Source organism: Trichomycterus rosablanca, chromosome 2 (genome assembly GCF_030014385.1).
Source record: "Trichomycterus rosablanca isolate fTriRos1 chromosome 2, fTriRos1.hap1, whole genome shotgun sequence".
NCBI lineage: Eukaryota > Metazoa > Chordata > Actinopteri > Siluriformes > Trichomycteridae > Trichomycterus > Trichomycterus rosablanca.
Genome location: NC_085989.1, coordinates 56633158 through 56646918, shown reverse-complemented (window position 1 = coordinate 56646918; position 13761 = coordinate 56633158). Strand labels below are relative to the sequence as shown.

General features: G+C 43.2%; 1 protein-coding gene across 1 annotated transcript; it reads left to right on the top strand.

The window, feature by feature from the left end:
- Positions 1-6483: 6483 nt before the first annotated feature.
- On the top strand, positions 6484-11716 carry LOC134335642 (serine/threonine-protein kinase pim-1-like). The gene is made up of 16 exons (XM_063018223.1): positions 6484-7156; positions 7354-7546; positions 7695-7775; positions 7875-7964; positions 8090-8260; positions 8449-8538; positions 8661-8714; positions 8815-8909; positions 9022-9072; positions 9550-9922; positions 10008-10184; positions 10273-10385; positions 10509-10540; positions 10776-11001; positions 11166-11273; positions 11386-11716. Exons 3-12 carry the CDS (start codon positions 7700-7702, stop codon positions 10377-10379), a joined length of 1284 nt encoding a protein of 427 aa, XP_062874293.1. The 5' UTR covers positions 6484-7156; positions 7354-7546; positions 7695-7699; the 3' UTR covers positions 10380-10385; positions 10509-10540; positions 10776-11001; positions 11166-11273; positions 11386-11716.
- Positions 11717-13761: the final 2045 nt, after the last annotated feature.

Here is a 13761-nt window from a genome sequence, read left to right as displayed (position 1 = left end):
TCAAGGTCCCAGGTGTAAATGGGGAGCAGGGCTGTTAAATTTGGTGTTTTGGGTACAATTCTCTCATACTGGCCACTGGATATTCAACATGGCACCTCATGGCAAAGAACTCTCTGAGGATGTGAGAAATAGAATTGTTGCTCTCCACAAAGATGGCCTGGGCTATAAGAAGATTGCTAACACCCTGAAACTGAGCTACAGCATGGTGGCCAAGGTCATACAGCGGTTTTCCAGGACAGGTTCCACTCGGAACAGGCTTCACCAGGGTCGACCAAAGAAGTTGAGTCCACGTGTTAGGCGTCATATCCAGAGGTTGGCTTTAAAAAATAGACACATGAGTGCTGCCAGCATTGCTGCAGAGGTTGAAGACGTGGGAGGTCAGCCTGTCTGTGCTCAGACCATACGCCGCACACTGCATCAACTCGGTCTGCATGGTCGTCATCCCAGAAGGAAGCTGACGCACAAGAAAGCCAGCAAACAGTTTGCTGAAGACAAGCAGTCCAAGAACATGGATTACTGGAATGCCCTGTGGTCTGACGAGACCAAGATATACTTGTTTGGCTCAGATGGTGTCCAGCATGTGTGGCGGCGCCCTGGTAAGAAGTACCAAGACAACTGTATCTTGCCTACAGTCAAGCATGGTGGTGGTAGCATCATGGTCTTGGGCTGCATGAGTGTTGCTGGCACTGGGGAGCTGCAGTTCATTGAGGGAAACATGAATTCCAACATGTACTGTGACATTCTGAAACAGAGCATGATCCCCTCCCTTCGAAAACTGGGCCTCATGGCAGTTTTCCAACAGGATAACGACCCCAAACACAACCTCCAAGATGACAACTGCCTTGCTGAGGAAGCTGAAGGTAAAGGTGATGGACTAAACCCAATTGAGCACCTGTGGCGCATCCTCAAGTGGAAGGTGGAGGAGTTCAAGGTGTCTAACATCCACCAGCTCCGTGATGTCATCATGAAGGAGTGGAAGAGGATTCCAGTAGCAACCTGTGCAGCTCTGGTGAATTCCATGCCCAGGAGGGTTAAGGCAGTGCTGGATAATAATGGTGGTCACACAAAATATTGACACTTTGGGCACAATTTGGACATGTTCACTGTGGGGTGTACTCACTTATGTTGCCAGCCATTTAGACATTAATGGCTGTGTGTTGAGTTATTTTCAGAAGACAGTAAATCTACACTGCTATACAAGTTGTACACTGACTACTCTAAGTTATATCCAAGTTTCATGTCTATAGTGTTGTCCCATGAAAAGATATAATAAAATATTTGCAGAAATGTGAGGGGTGTACTCACTTTTGTGATACACTGTATATATATGTATATATATATATATATATGTATATATATATATATATATATATATACACACAGGTGCTGGTCATAAAATTAGAATATCATGAAAAAGTTGATTTATTTCAGTAATTCCATTCAAAAAGTGAAACTTGTATATTATATTCATTCATTACACACAGACTTATATATTTCAAATGTTTAATTCTTTTAATGTTGATGATTATAACTGACAACTAATGAAAACCCCAAATTCAGTATCTCAGAAAATTTGAATATTACTTAAGACCAATACAAAAAAAGGATTTTTAGAAATGTTGGCCAACTGAAAAGTATGAAGATGAAAAGTATGAGCATGTGCAGCACTCAATACTTAGTTGGGGCTCCTTTTACCTGGATTACTGCAGCAATGTGGCGTGGCATGGAGTCCATCAGTCTGTGGCACTGCTCAGGTGTTATGAGAGCCCAGGTTGCTCTGATAGTGGCCTTCAGCTCTTCTGAATTGTTGGGTCTGGCGTATCGCATCTTCCTCTTCACAATACCCTATAGATTTTCTATGGGGTTAAGGTCAGGCGAGTTTGCTGGCCAATTAAGAACAGGGATACCATGGTCCTTAAACCAGGTACTGGTAGCTTTGGCACTGTGTGCAGGTGCCAAGTCCTGTTGGAAAATGAAATCTGCATCTCCATAAAGTTGGTCAGCAGCAGGAAGCATGAAGTGCTCTAAAACTTCCTGGTAGACGGCTGCGTTGACCTTGGACCTCAGAAAACACAGTGGACCGTCACCAGCAGATGACATGGCACTCCAAACCATCACTGACTGTGGAAACTTTACACTGGACCTCAAGCAACGTGGATTCTGTGCCTCTCCTCTCTTCCTCCAGACTCTGGGACCCTGATTTCCAAAGGTAATGCAAAATTTACTTTCATCAGAGAACATAACTTTGGACCACTCAGCAGTCCTTTTTGTCTTTAGCCCAGGCGAGACGCTTCTGACGCTGTCTCTTGTTCAAGAGTGGCTTGACACAAGGAAAGCGACAGCTGAAACCCATGTCTTGCATACGTCTGTGCGTGGTGGTTCTTGAAGCACTGACTCCAGCTGCAGTCCACTCTTTGTGAATCTCCCCCCACATTTTTTAATGGGTTTTGTTTCACAATCCTCTCCAGGGTGCGGTTATCCCTATTGCTTGTAGTTCAGCACAATAACAGAACTATAAACTAAGCTATTGCACCAGTCTTAACAAGCATTACTAAGTATTTAAAATGCACAGTGAGAAGGCTAATGTTAACGTTTAGCTAACGGCCCAAGTTACTTATTTGAAAACATTTCATGCTAATACCCGGGTTGTTTTCCACTTTCTACAATGACCACTTATTTTTAATAACAGAGATATTAAAAATTTTTTCGTTTTCATTTCTCACTGTAAGTTGACGACAACAGTTTATGCCTGGTTCACACTACACGAGTTTTGCCCTGATTTTCGCTTGGCGACTGGTCGGCGATTGATTTTCCGGCGAAACTCAGCGTTTGCTCGGTGATCAAAACTCGGCTCTCAGTCGCTAAGTGTGAACTATCCAACAACTCGACCCGACCGGCTGGCCGACCGCTCGGCGACTGGATTGAGTTTTCTAGCACGCCAGATATCTGATCTCAGACGGGCAACTGGGAATGAGTGACATGTCGAACAGCCAATGAGAACACAGGATACAGCGTGAGGGGAAATGCAGGAGAGGAAACAGGTGGGACAGGGGCTTAATTAATATACAAAACATAATACCCACGCTGCATTGCAAAACTTACTACAGAACAAGCCATATACTGTTCGTGTTGCCAAATCCACTCAGATTCATTTATTTTTCCTCCTTGATATTACGCTGCACATCAGCGCACAAACCTTTTGATCTCTCACTACTTGTTGACGTTCATTTTTTTGGACGTGGTATCCTTAAACTTCTTGTCACTTCTCACGTGAAAAGAAAGAAAGAAAGAAAGAAAGAAAGGAAGGAAGGAAGGAAGGAAGGAAGGAAGGAAGGAAGGAAGAAAGGAAGAAAGAAAGAAAGAAAGAAAGAAAGAAAGAAAGAAAGAAAGAAAGAAAGAAAGAAAGAAAGAAAGGGAGACCAGAGAAGCTCGCCTGCGATTCCAGTTGGTGATGGATGGTGTAGTGTGAAACCCCCTGTCGCCGATCAGTCGTGTAGTGTGAAATATACACCGACTGAAAGACTCCCGAGTGCAGAAGATTCAGTCGTATAGTGTGAACTGTACAGCGACCTGACGACTTGGAAAGTCGTGTAGTGTGAACTTGGCATTAGCCGTCGGTGAGATCTTGTCAGATTCTTGTGTCCTTCAATAAGCTCTGACAGAAGTACACAAGCATGTAGTTTGGCAGTCTCATGTTTCAGAGTAAAAGAACTGAAAACACGACATTTGTATTTCACTTAAAGTTCTGTGTGGAGGCAGAGACGGTGGGTTAAAATAACGATCTCAGGTCCAGTGCGGATGTGAGCATGTGCAGAACGAGGTGTCCGACCGTCCGTAGATGGAGACTGACGTGCTGTGTAAAGAAGAGAGCTTTGTGCAGAATAAACATAATAAAAGGCTATAAAGTCATTTAACTGAATGATATGTAATGTCATATTTTTAAATAAAGGCCTTTATATTGTAATATTTGTATTATTTTAATTTTAGACTGTTATTAAAAAGAATTCTCTTGTTTTTACACAACAATTCCACTTTATAATGATAGTACACCATCTGTAGTTTACACTCAGTTAATATCAAGCAATTCTGATGTGTCATTTCTAAATAAAGGCGTTTATATTGTCACATTTCTATTAATTTCACTCTAGACTGTTAATAAAAGGAATTCTCTAGTTTCCACGAAAAAATTCCACTTCATAATGATAGTACACCATCTGTAGATGTCACTCAGTCAATATCAAGCAATTCTGATGTGTCATTTCTAAATAAAAGTGTTTTATATTGTAATATTTGTATTATTTTAACTCTAGACTGTTATTAAAAGGAATTTTCTAGTTTCCACACAATAAATCCACTTCATAATGATAGTACACCATCTGTAGATGTCACTCAGTTAATATCAAGCAATTCTGATGTATCATTTCTAAATAAATGCTTTTATATTGTTATTTTTCTATTAATTTAACTCTATACATTTGTACCTGTAGTGTTACTTGAGCATGGCTTTCAGCTTCTTTATACACCTGAGGTGAGGTTACAGTGATGATCACTAACGGCTCAGATAAAAGAAATAATAAACACTTATATTTATAATAAACTGTGGGGGGGGGGGGGGGGGGTTAAAACCATTTTAATAACATAATGATAAATGAACAGACGATAAGGTTCAGACACGCCCATATTTGGTAATATAGAGGTACACCGTTCCACCTCAGCCCTCTGCCTCCTTGTGCCATTGTGACATCATCACTCTGATGTCACCGAGGGTTCTAACAGTGAGCGCTTATGGAACGAGAGCTCAGTTGAGTTGAACCTTCAGTGTGTGCACATCACTCTCATCATGGCTCCTGAACAGAAGAGATGTGCTACCCACCGTCCCGCCCCAGTGCAGTGCTTTCTGGGTATCCCGTGTCGGCGCTGGCCGCACAATCGAGTTCATCCTCAGCCCTTCCAGGACGTCTGTGCCGGAGAGGCCGAATCGAAGGGCGGCGTGGAGGCCAAGAAGCAGATCGTTATGGAGGGATATTTGTACAAGAGAGGCAGTAACGTCTTCAAAACATGGAACAGGTCTGTAGAGAGAGAGAGAGAGCAGATGATCAATCATTTAAGTACTAATGAATCACCTCTAATCATCACAGTGATCACGTCCTACATATTTCCTACAACTGTACCGACTCAGACTGATCGATGTCGTGTTCAATCAGAAACACACCATGATCTCAATCTGATCTGTTATTAAATTATTCTATTATTTACAAGATCAAATCTAATTACAGTATCATGCACTTGTTTTATTTCTATTATTTCTGTTCTTCAGGCGCTGGTTCCTGATCCAAAACAACCAGCTCATGTACCAGAAGAAGTTTGAGGTCAGTCACGTGTCCTCTATATCAAATAAAATGCTTTATCTGCAGTAAACTTCAGCTTTTTCAGCTGCTTGTCAGGAGTAATTGTGGTTTACGCTGCTGATTCCAGTTCAAATGATCCAGCAGGAGTGAATATAATGATGGAAGCACTGGCAGCTGAAATATTAGGGGTTGTATTTAAAATAAGCAGCGTGGTGTAAACCATAAATATATACTGTATATACAGCGGTACATTGAAACTCAACGTCAACTGGTTCTGGGAGTGGTGTTGAGTTTTAAAGACGTTGAGTTTCGAGGTATTTTTCCCCATAAGGATGTTTGGGGAACCTGTTAATGCGTCCGTGGTCCCGTGGAGCTGCAGATATTTTAGTCTCATGTAAAATAATGAGGTTGTTTTTGACACTTAAACACTAAAAATAACACAAATCTAATATAAACACACTGAAATACAATTACAAACAGTTAAACATCAATAAAAATACAATCAAAGCTGCACTTTAGTTTTACTTCTTTATTGTTTCCTGATGCTTCTTAATGCTGGAGATGTTGGAATACCGTATTCCCTTCAGCACCGGCGCATTCACATGAGATGTCAAAATATAAAAAAAAAAAAAAAAAATGAACATGTTGAGTTTAAGGGAAACGTTGAGTTACAAGGTATTGCTGTATATATAAAAAAGGGGGCAGCACGGTGGCAGTATCGAGTAACTACCGTTTCTGTCATTAATGGAACCAAAGTGTAAAACATGACGTTAAAATCCTAATCAATAAATAAATAAATAAAAAAGGAGAAATGACTCAAACTGTATCTAAAGGATCACTTGTAAGGACTCGTTTGCTAAAGTTTTAGTCGTTTTGCTTGTGCTTTGATATAAACAGGTATTTTATTTTAAGGTAAAGATGTTTGATAAACTATTTGCCCCCCAGCAAAGAGCATCGGACGCCGTTTCTGCTTTAAGGTGGTTTCACCTACAAGGTGAGTCGAGTTCACCATCAGCCATGAACATTCATTTTAATTCTTTAATTATGACGTATTTATGATAAAGCACGTGTGTGTACATGTTTACACGTGTGTGTGTGTGTGTGTGTGTAGGAAATGTGTATTACAGGCTGAGTCAGAGGAGAGAAGAGCGGCCTGGATCAGAACCATTCAGAACATCGTTGTTAAACCTGCCGATAACAGAAGAGACGCCGGGATCAGAACCACTCAGAAGATCGAAACTAAAATTGGTGATAACAGAAAAGAGGCCCGGATCAGAACCATCCAGAACATCGTTGTTAAACCTGCCAATAACAGAAGAGACGCCGGGATCAGAACCATTCAGAACATTGAAACTAAACCTGATGATAACAGAAGAGACGCCGGGATCAGAACCACACAGAACATTGAAACTAAAACCGGTGATAACAGAAGAGACGCCCGGATCAGAACCACACAGAACATTGAAACTAAAACCGGTGATAACAGAAGAGACGCCGGGATCAGAACCACACAGAACATTGAAACTAAAACCGGTGATAACAGAAGAGACGCCCGGATCAGAACCACACAGAACATTGAAACTAAAACCGGTGATAACAGAAGAGACGCCCGGATCAGAACCACACAGAAGATCGAAACTAAAACCGGTGATAACAGAAGAGACGCCGGGATCAGAACCACACAGAACATCAAAACTAAAACTGGTGATAACAGAAGAGACGCCCGGATCAGAACCACACAGAACACTGAAACTAAAACCGGTGATAACAGAAGAGCGGCCCGGATCAGAACTAAAAGGGAAATAAATGTAAGAAAATGACGTCCCATAATCCAGCGCTCACCTTCTAAACACGTCATTTCATCTCGTTTGTTCATTTAGTGACGTCGATGGATTTTTCAGCTGTAAAAATAATAATAATAATAATAATATTAATAATAATAATAATAATAATAATATTAATAATAATATCTTAGTGCACCTCGTCTGTATCGTGTGTTCGACAGGAGCCGTACAGGAAGCCGTCGTTCTCATCATCATCGTCCAGTGAAACTCTGGAGTCCATTTCCATCACATCCCAGTTAAACAAGGTGGTGGATCTAACAGCAAAGCAGGAAGGATTCAGCAGCTCTGAATCTCAAGGATCTGAACACGGCGAGAGAGACTCGCTACGTCTAAAATCAGTCTCTGGATCCTCAGGTGGGTTCGAGACCCCGGTCGGGCTCTAACGAGAACGCTTTTATTGTTTAATCATCTGTTCCATCTTTCTTCCTCTTTCTGATTAATTCCTGCTCCACCCTAAACCTCGTACCCCTGACCGTCCACTTCTGACCCTGCCTCTGTACAGCTGAGATGAGTCCTGGTGAGATTGTACTGGAACCTGCTGCCGAGTACGATTCCTTCTCCGATGCGTCTCTACTGCACAGTGGTGAGTACGAAACGTAGAACTGATTTCTAATAAAGATTTACTCTGTGATTGTGTGTAAGATGTAAAGTGATAACACTAACACAGAATACCTCTTTTAAGTCGAGATCGTCGGAGTCGGATGGACGCCACAAATCAGAGAAAGCCTGGAGGAGGAACTGAGCACGTTCTCCAGCTACTCCATCCACACAGGTCAGCCAGACGTCTTTTAAGCTCACGGGCCTCGAGTTTGGCACACGTGTTCTATACAGTTGTTCTACATCTGACGTGTTGGAGATCAGTTACTAACAGTGATTTAATGACGTTTGTGTAAACAGTAGCTGGTGATAAGAGCAGAACTTCAGTCCAGAGGAGGAGCAGCTCTCCTTCTAAAGTTCTGAGCAGATTCACAGCTTTTATAGAGCAAATCTTCTCTACTGCTGGTGAGATTGTACTTGAACCTGCTGCCGAGTACGATTCCTTCTCCGATGCGTCTCTACTGCACAGTGGTGAGTACGATACAGCACGACCACTACAAGCGTTTTTATTCAGAATGAAATATTAATGTAACAGATTAAAGTTTTGAGTGAAGGATCCAGCTCAGGTTTGATGTAGAACTCATTTCTAATAAAGATTTACTCTGTGATTGTGTGTAAGATGTAAAGTGATAACACTAACACAGAATACCTCTTTTAAGTCGAGATTGTCAGGCGGACGCCCCATTTCAGAGAAAGCCTGGAGGAGGGACTGAGCACCAGCACGTTCTCCAGCTACTCCATCCACACAGGTCAGCCAGACGTCTTTTAAGCTCACGGCCTCGAGTTTGGCACGTGTTTTATACAGTTGTTCTTCATCTGACGTGTTGGAGATCAGTTACTAACAGTGATTTAATGACGTTTGTGTAAACAGTAGCTGGTGATAAGAGCAGAACTTCAGTCCAGAGGAGCAGCTCTCCTTCTAAAGGTCTGTCCAGCCTGTCCAGCCTCACATCTTCTCTACTGCTGCATTAATAACTGAGAAAAGTAGACTTTATATCAGATTAAAAACACGCCCTGTTTTACAGAGGACTTTCATAGACGGTACAGAATGGGGGAGCTCCTGGGGAAAGGCGGCTGTGGTTCGGTCTACGCAGGACTCCGGAGGACTGATGGACAAGAGGTGAAATATTTACTCGGCTCTGCTCAGCGCCACACAAGCAGCGTTCATCATCACAAGCTGCTCCGTTATATTCCTTTATGATTTTATTCACTTTGTTCTGCGTGTTTAACAGGTCGCTATAAAGATCGTCCTGAAGACGACCTACGACGAATTCATCACCATCGTAAGGAAAATTTTTACACTTGTGAAATACTGCAGCATCATCCAGATAAAAAAAACTAATATAGAGCAAAACTAGGTGTCCATAAACTTTCTAACATTAACTAACACACCATACTGAGTCAGGATCCAGATACAGATTACATTTACATTATTAGCACTTAGCAGAAGCTTTTATCCAAAGTGACTTACAGTACTGTGACAGTATACAGTCTGAGCTGTTGAGGGTTAGGGGCCTTGCTTAAGGGCCCAACAGTGGCAACGTGGCAGTGATGGGGCTTGAACCAGCGACCTTTCGATTATTAGTTCAAAACCTTAACCACTAGGCTACAACTGCCCACAATACACCTATCTGTCTGTCTGTCTGTCTGTCTGTCTGTCTGTCTGTCTGTCTGTCTGTCTGTCTATCTATCTATCATGCCAGTAGGTCTGTTGACTATTGGTTCCAATCCCACACTAACCACGCCTGCTTCTATTTTAGCCTGGAGTGAAGAAGAGCCTCCCAAAAGAGGTGGCGTTAATGCTGATGGCGTCCAGGCCACCTCGCTGTGACCACGTCCTAGAGCTTCTGGAATGGTTCGACACTCCCGAGTGTTACGTCCTGATCCTGGAGCGACCCGCCCTCTGCGTGGACCTCTTCGAGTACCGCAGAGACCACGCCCTTCCTGAACCACTGGCTCAGATCATCATGCGGCAGGTGGTTCTCGCTGCACGTCACTGCCAGGATCGCGGGGTTCTTCACCGAGACATCAAGGAGGAGAACCTGCTGGTGTGTTTGGACAGATTGGAAGTGAAGCTCATCGATTTTGGGTGTGGGGACCTGCTCAAGTCGAGCCCCTACAGGAGATTTTCAGGTAATTGTACCTCAGAGGTCAGCAGTTATGAGACACAGATGAAAGCTGTGTGTGACCCTCACTGACCTCTCTCACTTTTACTCAGGCACCATGTTATACGCTCCACCTGAATGGATCAAGCGAGGTAGGTATCATGGCTGCCCTGCAACAGTCTGGAGTCTGGGGATCTTACTGTTCGGTTTAGTGTGTGGAGAGCTGCCCTTCTGGAACGAGAGGGAGATCACTGCTGGACGCCTGAAGTTCAAACCTGGTGTGTCTGAGGGTAAGAAGATGCAGGACGTTCACATTTAGACCCGTGTACACACAGTTTCCATCAGGATTCTGATCTGAACCCATTACTGCACCCACAGCCTGCCGTCATCTCATCAGGATCTGCCTGAGCAAAAGTCCAAAGAAGCGGCCCAGCCTCGAGGAGATCCTGGAGCACCACTGGTTTCCAGAGAGCCTCAAGAACTAAGTCCAGGTCAGTCCGAACAGATAGGAACAGACCTCAATGGATTTAGCTGAGAGACTGTGTTAGCATGTAGCTCAGATCACGTGTGTTGTGATTAATTATGAATTATTAATCTGTGTGTTTATTCTACAGGCAGCTGTAGAGATTTAGCAGACGGATCACAGGTGAGCATATCAGGGTCTGATGTTTGCTTGCATGTAATGTTGGAGAAACTCAGCAGGACTGGTGGAGATCAGCGATATTTTGTGGATCGGCTTGACGAATCAGTCGACTGAATAATCCAGACGTTTTTCATGCTGCGTTTCATCCGTTTCACCCGTTAGATCTTTATTATCCTGATTATTATCCTGATATCTCATTAACACATGATGGAAATGTATCTCACCTCATTATTTACAGCAGCACAGCACAGGTCTGCTACAAGAACCAGATCCAGAGAATTCCAGCTGAGGTTCAGATCACCATCAATGTACCATCAATGTACCATCAGTGTACCATCAGTGCACCATCACAGTACCATCAGTGTACCATCACAGTACCATCAGTGCACCGTCAGTGCATCATCAGTGTACCATCAGTGTACCATCAGTGCACCATCAGTGTACCACCACGCCAGATCAGAAAGGTGAGCGCTGGAGAAAGTAGCTTAATAAAGAATTAATCTCACAATAATAATCATCACCTCATTTCAAACATGCTTCCAATCTGGAGACTAAACTCTTCTTCCTAAAACATGGATTTACCACTAATGATGGATTTGGGTGTATGCTTTGGGTTATTGTCTTATAGAAACGACTCTAACCTACTGGCAGAAGCAACCGGATTTGGGCACCTTGATACCTGGCAGGAAAAGGAACACAGCCCTAAACCGTCACTGAGCCGCCACAACGATCTACAGTGAGTCTGGAAATGAATTCTGCTCACGTTTAACACATTTTTATTGGACCTTGATTCTGTTTAATTGTTATTTAACTGTCAGTTTATTATTTTGTGTTCCTGCTATCTACAGGTCAACAACCTCGTCTGTCCTGTCCAGTCCTGAAGACACTTGGACCTTCTCCGTCTGGTTTATGAGACGAGAGCTGAAACAAAACCAATAAAATGTCTTTAAAACTGTGAAGCGCGGTGAAGGAATCATTATGTTTTAAGTCACTATTTTTCTCCAGGACCTAAAAACTGAGATCAGAATGAATCTAAATTCTTCTACTTTAAATCAAGACGTTTTATAAGATGATGTGACTGCAGCGCTGCATCACCTGAACCTTAATACAACCAGGAGATTCGTTTCCCCGGCTGGACTGTAATGATCATTTAATGTGTTTAATAAAACTGGGCTTTTATTTGTGTGTTTTTATTTTACTCACTTTTATAAATAATTGATGCAGAAATTTAGATACACGATACTGCCAAAAGTATTCACTCACCCATCCAGATCATTGAATTCAGGTGTTCCAATCACTTCCATGGCCACAGGTGTATAAAACCGAGCACCTGGGCATGCACACCGCTTCTACACACATTGGTGAAAGAACGGGTCGCTGTCAGGAGCTCGGTGAATTCCAGCGTGGTACCGTGATGCCACCTGTACAACAAGTCCAGTGGTGAAATTTCCTCACTACTAAATATTCCACAGTCGACTGTCAGTGCTATTATAACAAAGTGGAAGCGATTGGGAACGACAGCGACTCAGCCACCAAGTGTTACCACGTAAAATGACAGGGCGGGTCAGCGGAGTGCGCAGAGGTCACCAACTTTCTGCAGAGTCCATCACTACAGACCTCCAAACTTCATGTGGCCTTCAGATTAGTTGAAGAACAGTGTGGGGAGCTTCATGGAATGGGTTTCCATGGCCGAGCAGCTGCATCCAAGCCTTACATCACCAAGCGCAATGCAAAGCGTCGGATGCAGTGGTGTAAAGCACTCCGCCACTGGACTCTAGAGCAGTGGGGGACGTGTTCTCTGGAGTGAGGAATCACGCTTCTCCATCTGGCAATCTGATGGACGAGTCTGGGTTTGGCGGTTACCAGGAGAACGGTACCTGTCTGACTGTATTGTGCCGAGTGTAAAGTGTGGTGGAGGGGGGATTATGGTGTGGGGGTGTTTTTCAGGAGTCGGGCTCGGCCCCTCAGTTCCAGTGAAAGGAACTCTTAATGCTTCAGCACACCAAGAGATTTTGGACGATTTCATGCTCCCGACTTTGTGGGAACAGTTTGGGGATGGCCCCTTCCTGTTCCAACATGACTGCGCACCAGTGCACAAAGCACAAGCTCCATAAAGACGTGGATGAGCCAGTCTGGTGTGGAAGAACTCGACTGGCCTGTACAGAGTCCTGACCTCAACCTGATAGAACACCTTTGGGATGAATTAGAGCGGAGACTGTGAGCCAGGTCTTCTCGTCCAACATCAGTGTCTGACCTCACAAATGCGCTTCTAAAAGAAGTCAAAATTCCCATAAACACACTCCTAAACCTTGTGGAAAGCCTTCCCAGAAGAGTTGAAGCTGTTATAGCTGTAAAGAGTGGCGACATCATGTTAAACCCTATGGATTAAGAATGGGAGTCACTCAAGTTCATATGCGTGTGAAGGCAGACGAGCGATGGTATTGGTATCGGCTCGATACTGGTGTCATGGGATCGATACTTTGGTTTTTCTCCGCTACATTCAGCACGTTTCTCCTATTTAGTCAGAAAGTAAAGATCATGTGTGTACAGACTCAAACACAACTATGCGTTAGCCGCTTGGTGGTGATACACCATGATGGTAACGTTGTGAGAAAGTAAAGCACCAGAAACAAGAAATCTGAGCTTTAAACAACTACATTTATTTACAACCCTACTGAGAGCAGCTGCTTACAAACAATATGTATTACAATAATACACCTCATAAGAATTCAGATTAAGCTATTTGATGATGCATCTACCTTAATTATTAAAAAGTATCGGATTGATATCGGCGATTATGGCCCTGTATTTACTTGGTATCGGATCATACCAAATTTTGCAGTATCGCACACCACTAGCCACGTCACACCCAAAACAAAAGCCCGCGAGTCCCGCCTGGACAGACAATTTATATGTAATATGCTGCATAAACAGTCACCGGTATTGTTGAGCTGTTTTTGTTTAATTATATTAGTGTTTTAGAGCTGTAATAAATGCAACACATGTTATCAACTCAAACAGCAAACCAAAACAGTGCTTCATCCATAGTGACTTACATGGCAGTTACAGTATACAGTTTGAGCAATTGAGGGTTAAGGGCCTTGCTCAGGGACCCAATAGCAGCAATCTGGCAGTAGTGGGGCTTGAACCAGCAACCTTCTGATTATTAGTCCAGTACCTTAACCACTAGGCTACTGCTTGCCCTACATGAGTGCTCATGTGGA

What these genes read in the sequence shown, in the direction of transcription:
- LOC134335642 (XM_063018223.1), top strand. Translation starts at nt 7,700, where the DNA reads ATGAGTCCTGGTGAGATTGTACTGGAACCTGCTGCCGAGTACGATTCC. An exon ending in TGCGTCTCTACTGCACAGTG is followed by an intron (nt 8,261 to 8,448) that starts GTGAGTACGATA and finishes ACCTCTTTTAAG; the next exon opens with TCGAGATTGTCAGGCGGACG. An exon ending in CAGCTACTCCATCCACACAG is followed by an intron (nt 8,539 to 8,660) that starts GTCAGCCAGACG and finishes TTGTGTAAACAG; the next exon opens with TAGCTGGTGATAAGAGCAGA.